The sequence below is a fragment of the Phyllobates terribilis genome, unplaced genomic scaffold, assembly GCF_046119375.1.
Source record: "Phyllobates terribilis strain yellow unplaced genomic scaffold, ASM4611937v1 Scaffold_1__5_contigs__length_1240528914, whole genome shotgun sequence".
Taxonomy (NCBI): Eukaryota; Metazoa; Chordata; class Amphibia; order Anura; family Dendrobatidae; genus Phyllobates; species Phyllobates terribilis.
In genome coordinates this window covers 1,239,447,995-1,239,466,803 of record NW_027362761.1, presented here as the reverse complement: position 1 = coordinate 1,239,466,803, position 18,809 = coordinate 1,239,447,995, and the positions used below count along the sequence as shown (strand labels likewise).

General features: G+C 46.9%; 2 protein-coding genes across 4 annotated transcripts in view; one reads left to right on the top strand and one right to left on the bottom strand.

Annotated features, from left to right (window-relative positions):
- LOC141164978 (uncharacterized) overlaps positions 1 to 18,809 on the top strand; it is a 575,086-nt gene that overhangs the window by 169,437 nt on the left and 386,840 nt on the right. The window lies entirely within an intron of this gene.
- LOC141164970 (disintegrin and metalloproteinase domain-containing protein 33-like) overlaps positions 1 to 18,809 on the bottom strand; it is a 283,969-nt gene that overhangs the window by 8,179 nt on the left and 256,981 nt on the right. Inside the window, exon 12 of the mRNA XM_073650628.1 lies at positions 31 to 208. Within this exon, the coding sequence (XP_073506729.1) occupies positions 31 to 208 (178 nt within the window). The remainder of the gene's footprint in view (positions 1 to 30; positions 209 to 18,809) is intronic.

The window sequence follows — 18,809 nt, the reverse complement described above, 5'->3', positions numbered from 1 at the left end:
CAGAGAGGTGAGACCCCCAGCATGCAGTACCTCGGGCTCTCCGCAGTCGCACTGCTCCCCCTCCTCCAGGAAGCCGTTCCCGCACTTCTTGGCCATCACCAGGTCCTTGGTGTCCGGCAGGTTGAACAGGCACATACCGCCGCCCTTCTGGAAGTAACCGCGCAACTGCTGCTGGCTGCACCGGCTGAACTTACGGGGGAAAGGGTGCCTGGAAAACAGAAAGGCCAGGCTGATCCATGGGGTCACCCTGCAGGGTAGGGGTCAGTCTCCGCAGGGGCGGGTAAGACCCCCGGGCTACAATGTTACACTGCAGGTCAAAGGTCAGGCTGAAAACATTCCTTAATAGACAACAGAGCAGCCTGTGGATCACTGTTAGTGTTTCTCCCTGTGGATCACTGTCAGTGTTTCTCCCTGTGGATCACTGTTAGTGTTTCCCCCTGTGGATCACTGTTAGTGTTTCTCCCTGTGGATCACTGTCAGTGTTTCAGCCTGTGGATCACTGTTAGTGTTTCTGCCTGTGGATCACTGTTAGTGTTTCTCCCTGTGGATCACTGTCAGTGTTTCTCCCTGTGGATCACTGTTAGTGTTTCTCCCTGTGGATCACTGTCAGTGTTTCCCCCTGTGGATCACTGTTAGTGTTTCTCCCTGTGGATCACTGTTAGTGTTTCTGCCTGTGGATCACTGTTAGTGTTTCTCCCTGTGGATCACTGTTAGTGTTTCTCCCTGTGGATCACTGTTAGTGTTTCTGCCTGTGGATCACTGTTAGTGTTTCTGCCTGTGGATCACTGTTAGTGTTTCTGCCTGTGGATCACTGTCAGTGTTTCTCCCTGTGGATCACTGTCAGTGTTTCTCTCTGTGGATCACTGTTAGTGTTTCTCCCTGTGGATCACTGTTAGTGTTTCTCCCTGTGGATCACTGTTAGTGTTTCTCCCTGTGGATCACTGTTAGTGTTTCTGCCTGTGGATCACTGTTAGTGTTTCTGCCTGTGGATCACTGTCAGTGTTTCTCCCTGTGGATCACTGTCAGTGTTTCTCCCTGTGGATCACTGTTAGTGTTTCTCCCTGTGGATCACTGTTAGTGTTTCTGCCTGTGGATCACTGTTAGTGTTTCTGCCTGTGGATCACTGTTAGTGTTTCTCCCTCTGGATCACTGTTAGTGTTTCTCTCTGTGGATCACTGTTAGTGTTTCTGCCTGTGGATCACTGTTAGTGTTTCTCCCTCTGGATCACTGTTAGTGTTTCTCCCTGTGGATCACTGTCAGTGTTTCTCCCTGTGGATCACTGTCAGTGTTTCTCCCTGTGGATCACTGTCAGTGTTTCTGCCTGTGGATCACTGTTAGTGTTTCTCTCTGTGGATCACTGTTAGTGTTTCAGCCTGTGGATCACTGTCAGTGTTTCAGCCTGTGGATCACTGTCAGTGTTTCAGCCTGTGGATCACTGTCAGTGTTTCTCCCTGTGGATCACTGTCAGTGTTTCTCCATGTGGATCACTGTCAGTGTTTCTCCCTGTGGATCACTGTTAGTGTTTCTCCCTCTGGATCACTGTTAGTGTTTCTGCCTGTGGATCACTGTCAGTGTTTCTCCCTGTGGATCACGGTCAGTGTTTCTCTCTGTGGATCACTGTTAGTGTTTCTGCCTATGGATCACTGTTAGTGTTTCTCCCTCTGGATCACTGTTAGTGTTTCTCCCTGTGGATCACTGTCAGTGTTTCTCCCTGTGGATCACTGTCAGTGTTTCTCCCTGTGGATCACTGTCAGTGTTTCTGCCTGTGGATCACTGTCAGTGTTTCTGCCTGTGGATCACTGTTAGTGTTTCTCTCTGTGGATCACTGTTAGTGTTTCAGCCTGTGGATCACTGTCAGTGTTTCAGCCTGTGGATCACTGTCAGTGTTTCAGCCTGTGGATCACTGTCAGTGTTTCTCCCTGTGGATCACTGTCAGTGTTTCTCCCTGTGGATCACTGTCAGTGTTTCTCCCTGTGGATCACTGTTAGTGTTTCTCCCTCTGGATCACTGATAGTGTTTCTGCCTGTGGATCACTGTCAGTGTTTCTCCCTGTGGATCACGGTCAGTGTTTCTCCCTGTGGATCACTGTTAGTGTTTCTCCCTGTGGATCGCTGTTAGTGTTTCTCCCTGTGGATCACTGTCAGTGTTTCTCTCTGTGGATCACTGTCAGTGTTTCTCTCTGTGGATCACTGTCAGTGTTTCTATCCTTGGATCTGTTAGTGTTTCTGCCTCTGGATCAGTGTTAGTGTTTCTCCCTGTGGATCACTGTCAGTGTTTCTCTCTGTGGATCACTGTTAGTGTTTCTATCCTTGGATCTGTTAGTGTTTCTCCCTGTGGATCACTGTCAGTGTTTCTATCCTTGGATCTGTTAGTGTTTCTGCCTCTGGATCACTGTTAGTCTTGATCCCTGTGGATCACTATTAGTGTTTCTCCCTGTAGATCACTGTTAGTGTTTCTCCCTGTGGATCACTGTTAGTGTTTCTATCCTTGGATCTGTTAGTGTTTCTCCCTGTGGATCACTGTCAGTGTTTCTATCCTTGGATCTGTTAGTGTTTCTCCCTGTGGATCACTGTTAGTCTTGATCCCTGTGGATCACTGTTAGTGTTTCTCCCTGTAGATCACTGTTAGTGTTTCTCTCTGTGGATCACTGTTAGTGTTTCTATCCTTGGATCTGTTAGTGTTTCTCCCTGTGGATCACTGTCAGTGTTTCTATCCTTGGATCTGTTAGTGTTTCTCCCTGTGGATCACTGTTAGTCTTGATCCCTGTGGATCACTGTTAGTGTTTCTCCCTGTGGATCACTGTTAGTGTTTCTCCCTGTAGATCACTGTTAGTGTTTCTCCCTGTGGATCACTGTTAGTGTTTCTCCCTGTGGATCACTGTTAGTGTTTCTCCCTGTGGATCACTGTTAGTGTTTCTCTCTGTGGATCACTGTCAGTGTTTCTCTCTGTGGATCACTGTCAGTGTTTCTCCCTGTGGATCACTGTCAGTGTTTCTATCCTTGGATCTGTTAGTGTTTCTGCCTCTGGATCAGTGTTAGTGTTTCTCCCTGTGGATCACTGTCAGTGTTTCTCTCTGTGGATCACTGTTAGTGTTTCTCCCTGTGGATCACTGTTAGTGTTTCTCCCTGTGGATCACTGTTAGTGTTTCTCCCTGTAGATCACTGTTAGTGTTTCTCTCTGTAGATCACTGTTAGTGTTTCTCCCTGTGGATTACTGATAGTGTTTCTATCCTTGGATCTGTTAGTGTTTCTGCCTCTGGATCAGTGTTAGTCTTGATCCCTGTGGATCACTGTTAGTGTTTCTCCCTGTGGATCACTGTTAGTGTTTCTCCCTGTGGATCACTGTTAGTGTTACTCCCTGTGGATCACTGTTAGTGTTACTCCCTGTGGATCACTGTTAGTGTTTCTCCCTGTGGATCACTGTTAGTGTTTCTCCCTGTGGATCACTGTTAGTGTTTCTGCCTGTGGATCACTGTTAGTGTTTCTGCCTGTGGATCACTGTCAGTGTTTCTCCCTGTGGATCACTGTCAGTGTTTCTCCCTGTGGATCACTGTCAGTGTTTCTCCCTGTGGATCACTGTCAGTGTTTCAGCCTGTGGATCACTGTTAGTGTTTCAGCCTGTGGATCACTGTTAGTGTTTCAGCCTGTGGATCACTGTTAGTGTTTCTCCCTGTGGATCACTGTTAGTGTTTCTCCCTGTGGATCACTGTTAGTGTTTCTCCCTGTGGATCACTGTTAGTGTTTCAGCCTGTGGATCACTGTTAGTGTTTCAGCCTGTGGATCACTGTTAGTGTTTCTCCCTCTGGATCACTGTTAGTGTTTCTCCCTGTGGATCACTGTTAGTGTTTCTCCCTGTGGATCACTGTTAGTGTTTCTCCCTGTGGATCACTGTCAGTGTTTCTCCCTGTGGATCACTGTTAGTGTTTCTCCCTGTGGATCACTGTTAGTGTTTCTCCCTGTGGATCACTGTTAGTGTTTCAGCCTGTGGATCACTGTTAGTGTTTCAGCCTGTGGATCACTGTTAGTGTTTCTGCCTGTGGATCACTGTTAGTGTTTCAGCCTGTGGATCACTGTTAGTGTTTCAGCCTGTGGATCACTGATAGTGTTTCTCCCTGTGGATCACTGTTAGTGTTTCTCCCTGTGGATCACTGTTAGTGTTTCAGCCTGTGGATCACTGTTAGTGTTTCAGCCTGTGGATCACTGTTAGTGTTTCAGCCTGTGGATCACTGTTAGTGTTTCTCCCTGTGGATCACTGTTAGTGTTTCTCCCTGTGGATCACTGTCAGTGTTTCTCCCTGTGGATCACTGTTAGTGTTTCTGCCTGTGGATCACTGTTAGTGTTTCTGCCTGTGGATCACTGTTAGTGTTTCTGCCTGTGGATCACTGTTAGTGTTTCTCCCTGTGGATCACTGTCAGTGTTTCTCCCTGTGGATCACTGTTAGTGTTTCTGCCTGTGGATCACTGTCAGTGTTTCTCCCTGTGGATCACTGTCAGTGTTTCTGCCTGTGGATCACTGTTAGTGTTTCTGCCTGTGGATCACTGTTAGTGTTTCTCCCTGTGGATCACTGTCAGTGTTTCTCCCTGTGGATCACTGTCAGTGTTTCTCTCTGTGGATCACTGTTAGTGTTTCTGCCTGTGGATCACTGTTAGTGTTTCTGCCTGTGGATCACTGTCAGTGTTTCTCCCTGTGGATCACTGTCAGTGTTTCTCCCTGTGGATCACTGTCAGTGTTTCTCCCTGTGGATCACTGTCAGTGTTTCTCTCTGTGGATCACTGTTAGTGTTTCTGCCTGTGGATCACTGTTAGTGTTTCTGCCTGTGGATCACTGTCAGTGTTTCTCCCTGTGGATCACTGTCAGTGTTTCTCCCTGTGGATCACTGTCAGTGTTTCTCCCTGTGGATCACTGTTAGTGTTTCTCCCTGTGGATCACTGTTAGTGTTTCTCCCTGTGGATCACTGTCAGTGTTTCTCCCTGTGGATCACTGTCAGTGTTTCTCTCTGTGGATCACTGTTAGTGTTTCTGCCTGTGGATCACTGTTAGTGTTTCTGCCTGTGGATCACTGTCAGTGTTTCTGCCTGTGGATCACTGTCAGTGTTTCTCCCTGTGGATCACTGTCAGTGTTTCTCTCTGTGGATCACTGTTAGTGTTTCTCCCTGTGGATCACTGTTAGTGTTTCTCCCTGTGGATCACTGTTAGTGTTTCTCTCTGTGGATCACTGTCAGTGTTTCTCCCTCTGGATCACTGTTAGTGTTTCTGCCTGTGGATCACTGTTAGTGTTTCTCCCAGTGGATCACTGTCAGTGTTTCTCCCTGTGGATCACTGTCAGTGTTTCTCTCTGTGGATCACTGTTAGTGTTTCTGCCTGTGGATCACTGATAGTGTTTCTCCCTGTGGATCACTGTTAGTGTTTCTGCCTGTGGATCACTGTTAGTGTTTCTGCCTGTTGATCACTGTTAGTGTTTCTCCCTGTGGATCACTGTTAGTGTTTCTCCCTCTGGATCACTGTTAGTGTTTCTGCCTGTGGATCACTGTTAGTGTTTCTCCCTGTGGATCACTGTTAGTGTTTCTGCCTGTGGATCACTGTTAGTGTTTCTCCCTGTGGATCACTGTTAGTGTTTCTGCCTGTGGATCACTGTTAGTGTTTCTGCCTGTGGATCACTGTTAGTGTTTCTCCCTCTGGATCACTGTTAGTGTTTCTCCCTCTGGATCACTGTTAGTGTTTCTGCCTGTGGATCACTGTTAGTGTTTCTCCCTGTGGATCACTGTTAGTGTTTCTGCCTGTGGATCACTGTTAGTGTTTCTCCCTGTGGATCACTGTTAGTGTTTCTGCCTGTGGATCACTGTTAGTGTTTCTCCCTGTGGATCACTGTTAGTCTTTCTCCCTCTGGATCACTGTTAGTGTTTCTCCCTCTGGATCACTGTTAGTGTTTCTCCCTCTGGATCACTGTTAGTGTTTCTCCCTCTGGATCACTGTTAGTGTTTCTGCCTGTGGATCACGGTTAGTGTTTCAGCCTGTGGATCACTGTTAGTGTTTCTGCCTGTGGATCACTGTTAGTGTTTCTCCCTGTGGATCACTGTTAGTGTTTCCCCCTGTGGATCACTGTTAGTGTTTTCCCCTGTGGATCACTGTCAGTGTTTCTCTCTGTGGATCACTGTCAGTGTTTCTCTCTGTGGATCACTGTCAGTGTTTCTCCCTGTGGATCACTGTCAGTGTTTCTCTCTGTGGATCACTGTTAGTGTTTCAGCCTGTGGATCACTGTTAGTGTTTCTCCCTGTGGATCACTGTCAGTGTTTCAGCCTGTGGATCACTGTTAGTGTTTCAGCCTGTGGATCACTGTTAGTGTTTCAGCCTGTGGATCACTGTTAGTGTTTCTCCCTGTGGATCACTGTTAGTGTTTCTGCCTGTGGATCACTGTTAGTGTTTCTGCCTGTGGATCACTGTTAGTGTTTCTCCCTGTGGATCACTGTTAGTGTTTCTCCCTCTGGATCACTGTTAGTGTTTCTCCCTCTGGATCACTGTTAGTGTTTCTCCCTCTGGATCACTGTTAGTGTTTCTGCCTGTGGATCACGGTTAGTGTTTCAGCCTGTGGATCACTGTTAGTGTTTCTCCCTATGGATCACTGTCAGTGTTTCTCCCTGTGGATCACTGTCAGTGTTTCTCTCTGTGGATCACTGTTAGTGTTTCTCCCTATGGATCACTGTCAGTGTTTCTCCTTGTGGATCATTGTCAGTGTTTTTCCCTGTGGATCACTGTCAGTGTTTCTCTCTTTGGATCACTGTTAGTGTTTCTGCCTGTGGATCACTGTTAGTGTTTCTGCCTGTGGATCACTGTTAGTGTTTCTCCCTGTGGATCACTGTTAGTGTTTCCCCCTGTGGATCACTGTCAGTGTTTCTCTCTGTGGATCACTGTCAGTGTTTCTCCCTGTGGATCACTGTCAGTGTTTCTCTCTGTGGATCACTGTTAGTGTTTCAGCCTGTGGATCACTGTTAGTGTTTCTCCCTGTGGATCACTGTTAGTGTTTCTCCCTGTGGATCACTGTTAGTGTTTCAGCCTGTGGATCACTGTTAGTGTTTCAGCCTGTGGATCACTGTCAGTGTTTCAGCCTGTGGATCACTGTTAGTGTTTCAGCCTGTGGATCACTGTTAGTGTTTCAGCCTGTGGATCACTGTTAGTGTTTCTCCCTGTGGATCACTGTTAGTGTTTCTCCCTGTGGATCACTGTTAGTGTTTCTCCCTGTGGATCACTGTTAGTGTTTCAGCCTGTGGATCACTGTTAGTGTTTCAGCCTGTGGATCACTGTTAGTGTTTCTCCCTCTGGATCACTGTTAGTGTTTCTCCCTGTGGATCACTGTTAGTGTTTCTCCCTGTGGATCACTGTTAGTGTTTCTCCCTGTGGATCACTGTCAGTGTTTCAGCCTGTGGATCACTGTTAGTGTTTCTCCCTGTGGATCACTGTTAGTGTTTCAGCCTGTGGATCACTGTTAGTGTTTCAGCCTGTGGATCACTGTTAGTGTTTCAGCCTGTGGATCACTGTTAGTGTTTCTCCCTGTGGATCACTGTTAGTGTTTCTCCCTGTGGATCACTGTTAGTGTTTCTCCCTGTGGATCACTGTTAGTGTTTCAGCCTGTGGATCACTGTTAGTGTTTCAGCCTGTGGATCACTGTTAGTGTTTCTGCCTGTGGATCACTGTTAGTGTTTCAGCCTGTGGATCACTGTTAGTGTTTCAGCCTGTGGATCACTGTTAGTGTTTCTCCCTGTGGATCACTGTTAGTGTTTCTCCCTGTGGATCACTGTTAGTGTTTCAGCCTGTGGGTCACTGTTAGTGTTTCAGCCTGTGGATCACTGTTAGTGTTTCAGCCTGTGGATCACTGTTAGTGTTTCTCCCTGTGGATCACTGTTAGTGTTTCTCCCTGTGGATCACTGTCAGTGTTTCTCCCTGTGGATCACTGTTAGTGTTTCTGCCTGTGGATCACTGTTAGTGTTTCTGCCTGTGGATCACTGTTAGTGTTTCTGCCTGTGGATCACTGTTAGTGTTTCTCCCTGTGGATCACTGTCAGTGTTTCTCCCTGTGGATCACTGTTAGTGTTTCTGCCTGTGGATCACTGTCAGTGTTTCTCCCTGTGGATCACTGTCAGTGTTTCTGCCTGTGGATCACTGTTAGTGTTTCTGCCTGTGGATCACTGTTAGTGTTTCTCCCTGTGGATCACTGTCAGTGTTTCTCCCTGTGGATCACTGTCAGTGTTTCTCTCTGTGGATCACTGTTAGTGTTTCTGCCTGTGGATCACTGTTAGTGTTTCTGCCTGTGGATCACTGTCAGTGTTTCTCCCTGTGGATCACTGTCAGTGTTTCTCCCTGTGGATCACTGTCAGTGTTTCTCCCTGTGGATCACTGTCAGTGTTTCTGCCTGTGGATCACTGTCAGTGTTTCTCCCTGTGGATCACTGTCAGTGTTTCTCTCTGTGGATCACTGTTAGTGTTTCTCCCTGTGGATCACTGTTAGTGTTTCTCCCTGTGGATCACTGTTAGTGTTTCTCTCTGTGGATCACTGTCAGTGTTTCTCCCTCTGGATCACTGTTAGTGTTTCTGCCTGTGGATCACTGTTAGTGTTTCTCCCTGTGGATCACTGTCAGTGTTTCTCCCTGTGGATCACTGTCAGTGTTTCTCTCTGTGGATCACTGTTAGTGTTTCTGCCTGTGGATCACTGATAGTGTTTCTCCCTGTGGATCACTGTTAGTGTTTCTGCCTGTGGATCACTGTTAGTGTTTCTGCCTGTGGATCACTGTTAGTGTTTCTCCCTGTGGATCACTGTTAGTGTTTCTCCCTCTGGATCACTGTTAGTGTTTCTCCCTCTGGATCACTGTTAGTGTTTCTCCCTCTGGATCACTGTTAGTGTTTCTGCCTGTGGATCACTGTTAGTGTTTCTCCCTGTGGATCACTGTTAGTGTTTCTGCCTGTGGATCACTGTTAGTGTTTCTCCCTGTGGATCACTGTTAGTGTTTCTGCCTGTGGATCACTGTTAGTCTTTCTCCCTCTGGATCACTGTTAGTGTTTCTCCCTCTGGATCACTGTTAGTGTTTCTCCCTCTGGATCACTGTTAGTGTTTCTCCCTCTGGATCACTGTTAGTGTTTCTGCCTGTGGATCACGGTTAGTGTTTCAGCCTGTGGATCACTGTCAGTGTTTCTCCCTGTGGATCACTGTCAGTGTTTCTCCCTGTGGATCACTGTCAGTGTTTCTGTCTGTGGATCACTGTCAGTGTTTCTCTCTGTGGATCACTGTCAGTGTTTTTCCCTGTGGATCACTGTCAGTGTTTCTCTCTGTGGATCACTTTTAGTGTTTCTGCCTGTGGATCACTGTTAGTGTTTCTCCCTGTGGATCACTGTTAGTGTTTCCCCCTGTGGATCACTGTTAGTGTTTTCCCCTGTGGATCACTGTCAGTGTTTCTCTCTGTGGATCACTGTCAGTGTTTCTCTCTGTGGATCACTGTCAGTGTTTCTCCCTGTGGATCACTGTCAGTGTTTCTCTCTGTGGATCACTGTTAGTGTTTCAGCCTGTGGATCACTGTTAGTGTTTCTCCCTGTGGATCACTGTCAGTGTTTCAGCCTGTGGATCACTGTTAGTGTTTCAGCCTGTGGATCACTGTTAGTGTTTCAGCCTGTGGATCACTGTTAGTGTTTCTCCCTGTGGATCACTGTTAGAGTTTCAGCCTGTGGATCACTGTTAGTGTTTCTCCCTCTGGATCACTGTTAGTGTTTCTGCTTGTGGATCACTGTTAGTGTTTCTGCCTGTGGATCACTGTTAGTGTTTCTCCCTGTGGATCACTGTCAGTGTTTCTCCCTGTGGATCACTGTCAGTGTTTCTCCCTGTGGATCACTGTCAGTGTTTTTCCCTGTGGATCACTGTCAGTGTTTCTGCCTGTGGATCACTGTTAGTGTTTCTGCCTGTGGATCACTGTTAGTGTTTCTGCCTGTGGATCACTGTTAGTGTTTCTCCCTGTGGATCACTGTCAGTGTTTCTCCCTGTGGATCACTGTCAGTGTTTCTCCCTGTGGATCACTGTCAGTGTTTCTCCCTGTGGATCACTGTTAGTGTTTCTCCCTCTGGATCACTGTTAGTGTTTCTCCCTCTGGATCACTGTTAGTGTTTCTCCCTCTGGATCACTGTTAGTGTTTCTGCCTGTGGATCACTGTTAGTGTTTCTCCCTGTGGATCACTGTTAGTGTTTCTGCCTGTGGATCACTGTTAGTGTTTCTCCCTGTGGATCACTGTTAGTGTTTCTGCCTGTGGATCACTGTTAGTGTTTCTCCCTGTGGATCACTGTTAGTCTTTCTCCCTCTGGATCACTGTTAGTGTTTCTCCCTCTGGATCACTGTTAGTGTTTCTCCCTCTGGATCACTGTTAGTGTTTCTCCCTCTGGATCACTGTTAGTGTTTCTGCCTGTGGATCACGGTTAGTGTTTCAGCCTGTGGATCACTGTCAGTGTTTCTCCCTGTGGATCACTGTCAGTGTTTCTCCCTGTGGATCACTGTCAGTGTTTCTCTCTGTGGATCACTGTCAGTGTTTCTCTCTGTGGATCACTGTCAGTGTTTTTCCCTGTGGATCACTGTCAGTGTTTCTCTCTGTGGATCACTTTTAGTGTTTCTGCCTGTGGATCACTGTTAGTGTTTCTCCCTGTGGATCACTGTTAGTGTTTCCCCCTGTGGATCACTGTTAGTGTTTTCCCCTGTGGATCACTGTCAGTGTTTCTCTCTGTGGATCACTGTCAGTGTTTCTCTCTGTGGATCACTGTCAGTGTTTCTCCCTGTGGATCACTGTCAGTGTTTCTCTCTGTGGATCACTGTTAGTGTTTCAGCCTGTGGATCACTGTTAGTGTTTCTCCCTGTGGATCACTGTCAGTGTTTCAGCCTGTGGATCACTGTTAGTGTTTCAGCCTGTGGATCACTGTTAGTGTTTCTCCCTGTGGATCACTGTTAGTGTTTCAGCCTGTGGATCACTGTTAGTGTTTCTCCCTCTGGATCACTGTTAGTGTTTCTGCTTGTGGATCACTGTTAGTGTTTCTGCCTGTGGATCACTGTTAGTGTTTCTCCCTGTGGATCACTGTCAGTGTTTCTCCCTGTGGATCACTGTCAGTGTTTCTCCCTGTGGATCACTGTCAGTGTTTTTCCCTGTGGATCACTGTCAGTGTTTCTGCCTGTGGATCACTGTTAGTGTTTCTGCCTGTGGATCACTGTTAGTGTTTCTGCCTGTGGATCACTGTTAGTGTTTCTCCCTGTGGATCACTGTTAGTGTTTCTCCCTCTGGATCACTGTTAGTGTTTCTCCCTCTGGATCACTGTTAGTGTTTCTCCCTCTGGATCACTGTTAGTGTTTCTCCCTCTGGATCACTGTTAGTGTTTCTCCCTCTGGATCACTGTTAGTGTTTCTGCCTGTGGATCACGGTTAGTGTTTCAGCCTGTGGATCACTGTTAGTGTTTCTCCCTATGGATCACTGTCAGTGTTTCTCCCTGTGGATCACTGTCAGTGTTTCTCCCTGTGGATCACTGTCAGTGTTTCTCTCTGTGGATCACTGTCAGTGTTTCTCCCTGTGGATCACTGTCAGTGTTTTTCCCTGTGGATCACTGTCAGTGTTTCTCTCTGTGGATCACTGTTAGTGTTTCTGCCTGTGGATCACTGTTAGTGTTTCTGCCTGTGGATCACTGTTAGTGTTTCTCCCTGTGGATCACTGTTAGTGTTTCCCCCTGTGGATCACTGTCAGTGTTTCTCTCTGTGGATCACTGTCAGTGTTTCTCCCTGTGGATCACTGTTAGTGTTTCAGCCTGTGGATCACTGTTAGTGTTTCTCCCTGTGGATCACTGTTAGTGTTTCAGCCTGTGGATCACTGTCAGTGTTTCTCTCTGTGGATCACTGTTAGTGTTTCAGCCTGTGGATCACTGTTAGTGTTTCTCCCTGTGGATCACTGTTAGTGTTTCTCCCTGTGGATCACTGTTAGTGTTTCAGCCTGTGGATCACTGTTAGTGTTTCTCCCTGTGGATCACTGTTAGTGTTTCTCCCTGTGGATCACTGTTAGTGTTTCTCCCTCTGGATCACTGTTAGTGTTTCTGCTTGTGGATCACTGTTAGTGTTTCTGCCTGTGGATCACTGTTAGTGTTTCTCCCTGTGGATCACTGTCAGTGTTTCTCCCTGTGGATCACTGTCAGTGTTTCTCTCTGTGGATCACTGTCAGTGTTTCTCCCTGTGGATCACTGCCAGTGTTTCTCTCTGTGGATCACTGTTAGTGTTTCAGCCTGTGGATCACTGTTAGTGTTTCTCCCTGTGGATCACTGTTAGTGTTTCTCCCTGTGGATCACTGTTAGTGTTTCAGCCTGTGGATCACTGTCAGTGTTTCAGCCTGTGGATCACTGTTAGTGTTTCTCCCTGTGGATCACTGTTAGTGTTTCCCCCTGTGGATCACTGTTAGTGTTTCTCCCTGTGGATCACTGTTAGTGTTTCTCCCTGTGGATCACTGTTAGTGTTTCAGCCTTTGAATCACTGTCAGTGTTTCAGCCTGTGGATCACTGTTAGTGTTTCTCCCTGTGGATCACTGTTAGTGTTTCCCCCTGTGGATCACTGTTAGTGTTTCAGCCTGTGGATCACTGTTAGTGTTTCAGCCTGTGGATCACTGTTAGTGTTTCTCCCTGTGGATCACTGTTAGTGTTTCAGCCTGTGGATCACTGTTAGTGTTTCTCCCTCTGGATCACTGTTAGTGTTTCTCCCTGTGGATCACTGTTAGTGTTTCTCCCTGTGGATCACTGTTAGTGTTTCAGCCTTTGAATCACTGTCAGTGTTTCAGCCTGTGGATCACTGTTAGTGTTTCTGCGTGTGGATCACTGTTAGTGTTTCTCCCTGTGGATCACTGTCAGTGTTTCTCCCTGTGGATCACTGTCAGTCTTTCTCCCTGTGGATCACTGTCAGTGTTTTTCCCTGTGGATCACTGTCAGTGTTTCTCTCTGTGGATCACTGTTAGTGTTTCTGCCTGTGGATCACTGTTAGTGTTTCTGCCTGTGGATCACTGTTAGTGTTTCTGCCTGTGGATCACTGTTAGTGTTTCTCCCTGTGGATCACTGTTAGTGTTTCTCCCTCTGGATCACTGTTAGTGTTTCTCCCTCTGGATCACTGTTAGTGTTTCTCCCTCTGGATCACTGTTAGTGTTTCTGCCTGTGGATCACGGTTAGTGTTTCAGCCTGTGGATCACTGTTAGTGTTTCTCCCTATGGATCACTGTCAGTGTTTCTCCCTGTGGATCACTGTCAGTGTTTCTCTCTGTGGATCACTGTTAGTGTTTCTCCCTATGGATCACTGTCAGTGTTTCTCCCTGTGGATCATTGTCAGTGTTTTTCCCTGTGGATCACTGTCAGTGTTTCTCTCTTTGGATCACTGTTAGTGTTTCTGCCTGTGGATCACTGTTAGTGTTTCTGCCTGTGGATCACTGTTAGTGTTTCTCCCTGTGGATCACTGTTAGTGTTTCCCCCTGTGGATCACTGTCAGTGTTTCTCTCTGTGGATCACTGTCAGTGTTTCTCCCTGTGGATCACTGTCAGTGTTTCTCTCTGTGGATCACTGTTAGTGTTTCAGCCTGTGGATCACTGTTAGTGTTTCTCCCTGTGGATCACTGTTAGTGTTTCTCCCTGTGGATCACTGTTAGTGTTTCAGCCTGTGGATCACTGTTAGTGTTTCAGCCTGTGGATCACTGTCAGTGTTTCAGCCTGTGGATCACTGTTAGTGTTTCAGCCTGTGGATCACTGTTAGTGTTTCTCCCTGTGGATCACTGTTAGTGTTTCAGCCTGTGGATCACTGTTAGTGTTTCTCCCTCTGGATCACTGTTAGTGTTTCTGCTTGTGGATCACTGTTAGTGTTTCTGCCTGTGGATCACTGTTAGTGTTTCTGCCTGTGGATCACTGTTAGTGTTTCTCCCTGTGGATCACTGTTAGTGTTTCTCCCTCTGGATCACTGTTAGTGTTTCTCCCTCTGGATCACTGTTAGTGTTTCTCCCTCTGGATCACTGTTAGTGTTTCTGCCTGTGGATCACGGTTAGTGTTTCAGCCTGTGGATCACTGTTAGTGTTTCTCCCTATGGATCACTGTCAGTGTTTCTCCCTGTGGATCACTGTCAGTGTTTCTCTCTGTGGATCACTGTTAGTGTTTCTCCCTATGGATCACTGTCAGTGTTTCTCCCTGTGGATCATTGTCAGTGTTTTTCCCTGTGGATCACTGTCAGTGTTTCTCTCTTTGGATCACTGTTAGTGTTTCTGCCTGTGGATCACTGTTAGTGTTTCTGCCTGTGGATCACTGTTAGTGTTTCTCCCTGTGGATCACTGTTAGTGTTTCCCCCTGTGGATCACTGTCAGTGTTTCTCTCTGTGGATCACTGTCAGTGTTTCTCCCTGTGGATCACTGTCAGTGTTTCTCTCTGTGGATCACTGTTAGTGTTTCAGCCTGTGGATCACTGTTAGTGTTTCTCCCTGTGGATCACTGTTAGTGTTTCTCCCTGTGGATCACTGTTAGTGTTTCAGCCTGTGGATCACTGTTAGTGTTTCAGCCTGTGGATCACTGTCAGTGTTTCAGCCTGTGGATCACTGTTAGTGTTTCAGCCTGTGGATCACTGTTAGTGTTTCTCCCTGTGGATCACTGTTAGTGTTTCAGCCTGTGGATCACTGTTAGTGTTTCTCCCTCTGGATCACTGTTAGTGTTTCTGCTTGTGGATCACTGTTAGTGTTTCTGCCTGTGCATCACTGTTAGTGTTTCTCCCTGTGGATCACTGTCAGTGTTTCTCCCTGTGGATCACTGTCAGTGTTTCTCTCTGTGGATCACTGTCAGTGTTTCTCTCTGTGGATAACTGTCAGTGTTTCTATCCTTGGATCTGTTAGTGTTTCTCCCTGTGGATCACTGTCAGTGTTTCTCCCTGTGGATCACTGTTAGTGTTTCCCCCTGTGGATCACTGTCACTGTCTCTCTCTGTGGATCACTGTCAGTGTTTCTCCCTGTGGATCATTGTCAGTGTTTTTCCCTGTGGATCACTGTCAGTGTTTCTCCCTGTGGATCACTGTCAGTGTTTCTCTCTGTGGATCACTGTTAGTGTTTCTGCCTGTGGATCACTGTTAGTGTTTCTGCCTGTGGATCACTGTTAGTGTTTCTCCCTGTGGATCACTGTTAGTGTTTCCCCCTGTGGATCACTGTCAGTGTTTCTCTCTGTGGATCACTGTCAGTGTTTCTCCCTGTGGATCACTGTCAGTGTTTCTCTCTGTGGATCACTGTTAGTGTTTCAGCCTGTGGATCACTGTTAGTGTTTCTCCCTGTGGATCACTGTTAGTGTTTCTCCCTGTGGATCACTGTTAGTGTTTCAGCCTGTGGATCACTGTCAGTGTTTCAGCCTGTGGATCACTGTTAGTGTTTCCCCCTGTGGATCACTGTTAGTGTTTCAGCCTGTGGATCACTGTTAGTGTTTCAGCCTGTGGATCACTGTTAGTGTTTCTCCCTGTGGATCACTGTTAGTGTTTCTGCTTGTGGATCACTGTCAGTGTTTCAGCCTGTGGATCACTGTTAGTGTTTCAGCCTTTGAATCACTGTCAGTGTTTCAGCCTGTGGATCACTGTTAGTGTTTCTCCCTGTGGATCACTGTTAGTGTTTCCCCCTGTGGATCACTGTTAGTGTTTCAGCCTGTGGATCACTGTTAGTGTTTCAGCCTGTGGATCACTGTTAGTGTTTCTCCCTGTGGATCACTGTTAGTGTTTCAGCCTGTGGATCACTGTTAGTGTTTCTCCCTCTGGATCACTGTTAGTGTTTCTCCCTGTGGATCACTGTTAGTGTTTCTCCCTGTGGATCACTGTTAGTGTTTCAGCCTTTGAATCACTGTCAGTGTTTCAGCCTGTGGATCACTGTTAGTGTTTCTGCCTGTGGATCACTGTTAGTGTTTCTCCCTGTGGATCACTGTCAGTGTTTCTCCCTGTGGATCACTGTCAGTGTTTCTCCCTGTGGATCACTGTCAGTGTTTTTCCCTGTGGATCACTGTCAGTGTTTCTCTCTGTGGATCACTGTTAGTGTTTCTGCCTGTGGATCACTGTTAGTGTTTCTGCCTGTGGATCACTGTTAGTGTTTCTGCCTGTGGATCACTGTTAGTGTTTCTCCCTGTGGATCACTGTTAGTGTTTCTCCCTCTGGATCACTGTTAGTGTTTCTCCCTCTGGATCACTGTTAGTGTTTCTCCCTCTGGATCACTGTTAGTGTTTCTGCCTGTGGATCACGGTTAGTGTTTCAGCCTGTGGATCACTGTTAGTGTTTCTCCCTATGGATCACTGTCAGTGTTTCTCCCTGTGGATCACTGTCAGTGTTTCTCTCTGTGGATCACTGTTAGTGTTTCTCCCTATGGATCACTGTCAGTGTTTCTCCCTGTGGATCATTGTCAGTGTTTTTCCCTGTGGATCACTGTCAGTGTTTCTCTCTTTGGATCACTGTTAGTGTTTCTGCCTGTGGATCACTGTTAGTGTTTCTGCCTGTGGATCACTGTTAGTGTTTCTCCCTGTGGATCACTGTTAGTGTTTCCCCCTGTGGATCACTGTCAGTGTTTCTCTCTGTGGATCACTGTCAGTGTTTCTCCCTGTGGATCACTGTCAGTGTTTCTCTCTGTGGATCACTGTTAGTGTTTCAGCCTGTGGATCACTGTTAGTGTTTCTCCCTGTGGATCACTGTTAGTGTTTCTCCCTGTGGATCACTGTTAGTGTTTCAGCCTGTGGATCACTGTTAGTGTTTCAGCCTGTGGATCACTGTCAGTGTTTCAGCCTGTGGATCACTGTTAGTGTTTCAGCCTGTGGATCACTGTTAGTGTTTCAGCCTGTGGATCACTGTTAGTGTTTCAGCCTGTGGATCACTGTTAGTGTTTCTCCCTGTGGATCACTGTTAGTGTTTCTCCCTGTGGATCACTGTTAGTGTTTCTCCCTGTGGATCACTGTTAGTGTTTCAGCCTGTGGATCACTGTTAGTGTTTCAGCCTGTGGATCACTGTTAGTGTTTCTCCCTCTGGATCACTGTTAGTGTTTCTCCCTGTGGATCACTGTTAGTGTTTCTCCCTGTGGATCACTGTTAGTGTTTCTCCCTGTGGATCACTGTCAGTGTTTCAGCCTGTGGATCACTGTTAGTGTTTCTCCCTGTGGATCACTGTTAGTGTTTCAGCCTGTGGATCACTGTTAGTGTTTCAGCCTGTGGATCACTGTTAGTGTTTCAGCCTGTGGATCACTGTTAGTGTTTCTCCCTGTGGATCACTGTTAGTGTTTCTCCCTGTGGATCACTGTTAGTGTTTCTCCCTGTGGATCACTGTTAGTGTTTCAGCCTGTGGATCACTGTTAGTGTTTCAGCCTGTGGATCACTGTTAGTGTTTCTGCCTGTGGATCACTGTTAGTGTTTCAGCCTGTGGATCACTGTTAGTGTTTCAGCCTGTGGATCACTGTTAGTGTTTCTCCCTGTGGATCACTGTTAGTGTTTCTCCCTGTGGATCACTGTTAGTGTTTCAGCCTGTGGATCACTGTTAGTGTTTCAGCCTGTGGATCACTGTTAGTGTTTCAGCCTGTGGATCACTGTTAGTGTTTCTCCCTGTGGATCACTGTTAGTGTTTCTCCCTGTGGATCACTGTCAGTGTTTCTCCCTGTGGATCACTGTTAGTGTTTCTGCCTGTGGATCACTGTTAGTGTTTCTGCCTGTGGATCACTGTTAGTGTTTCTGCCTGTGGATCACTGTTAGTGTTTCTCCCTGTGGATCACTGTCAGTGTTTCTCCCTGTGGATCACTGTTAGTGTTTCTGCCTGTGGATCACTGTCAGTGTTTCTCCCTGTGGATCACTGTCAGTGTTTCTGCCTGTGGATCACTGTTAGTGTTTCTGCCTGTGGATCACTGTTAGTGTTTCTCCCTGTGGATCACTGTCAGTGTTTCTCCCTGTGGATCACTGTCAGTGTTTCTCTCTGTGGATCACTGTTAGTGTTTCTGCCTGTGGATCACTGTTAGTGTTTCTGCCTGTGGATCACTGTCAGTGTTTCTCCCTGTGGATCACTGTCAGTGTTTCTCCCTGTGGATCACTGTCAGTGTTTCTCCCTGTGGATCACTGTCAGTGTTTCTGCCTGTGGATCACTGTCAGTGTTTCTCCCTGTGGATCACTGTCAGTGTTTCTCTCTGTGGATCACTGTTAGTGTTTCTCCCTGTGGATCACTGTTAGTGTTTCTCCCTGTGGATCACTGTTAGTGTTTCTCTCTGTGGATCACTGTCAGTGTTTCTCCCTCTGGATCACTGTTAGTGTTTCTGCCTGTGGATCACTGTTAGTGTTTCTCCCTGTGGATCACTGTCAGTGTTTCTCCCTGTGGATCACTGTCAGTGTTTCTCTCTGTGGATCACTGTTAGTGTTTCTGCCTGTGGATCACTGATAGTGTTTCTCCCTGTGGATCACTGTTAGTGTTTCTGCCTGTGGATCACTGTTAGTGTTTCTGCCTGTGGATCACTGTTAGTGTTTCTCCCTGTGGATCACTGTTAGTGTTTCTCCCTCTGGATCACTGTTAGTGTTTCTCCCTCTGGATCACTGTTAGTGTTTCTCCCTCTGGATCACTGTTAGTGTTTCTGCCTGTGGATCACTGTTAGTGTTTCTCCCTGTGGATCACTGTTAGTGTTTCTGCCTGTGGATCACTGTTAGTGTTTCTCCCTGTGGATCACTGTTAGTGTTTCTGCCTGTGGATCACTGTTAGTGTTTCTCCCTGTGGATCACTGTTAGTCTTTCTCCCTCTGGATCACTGTTAGTGTTTCTCCCTCTGGATCA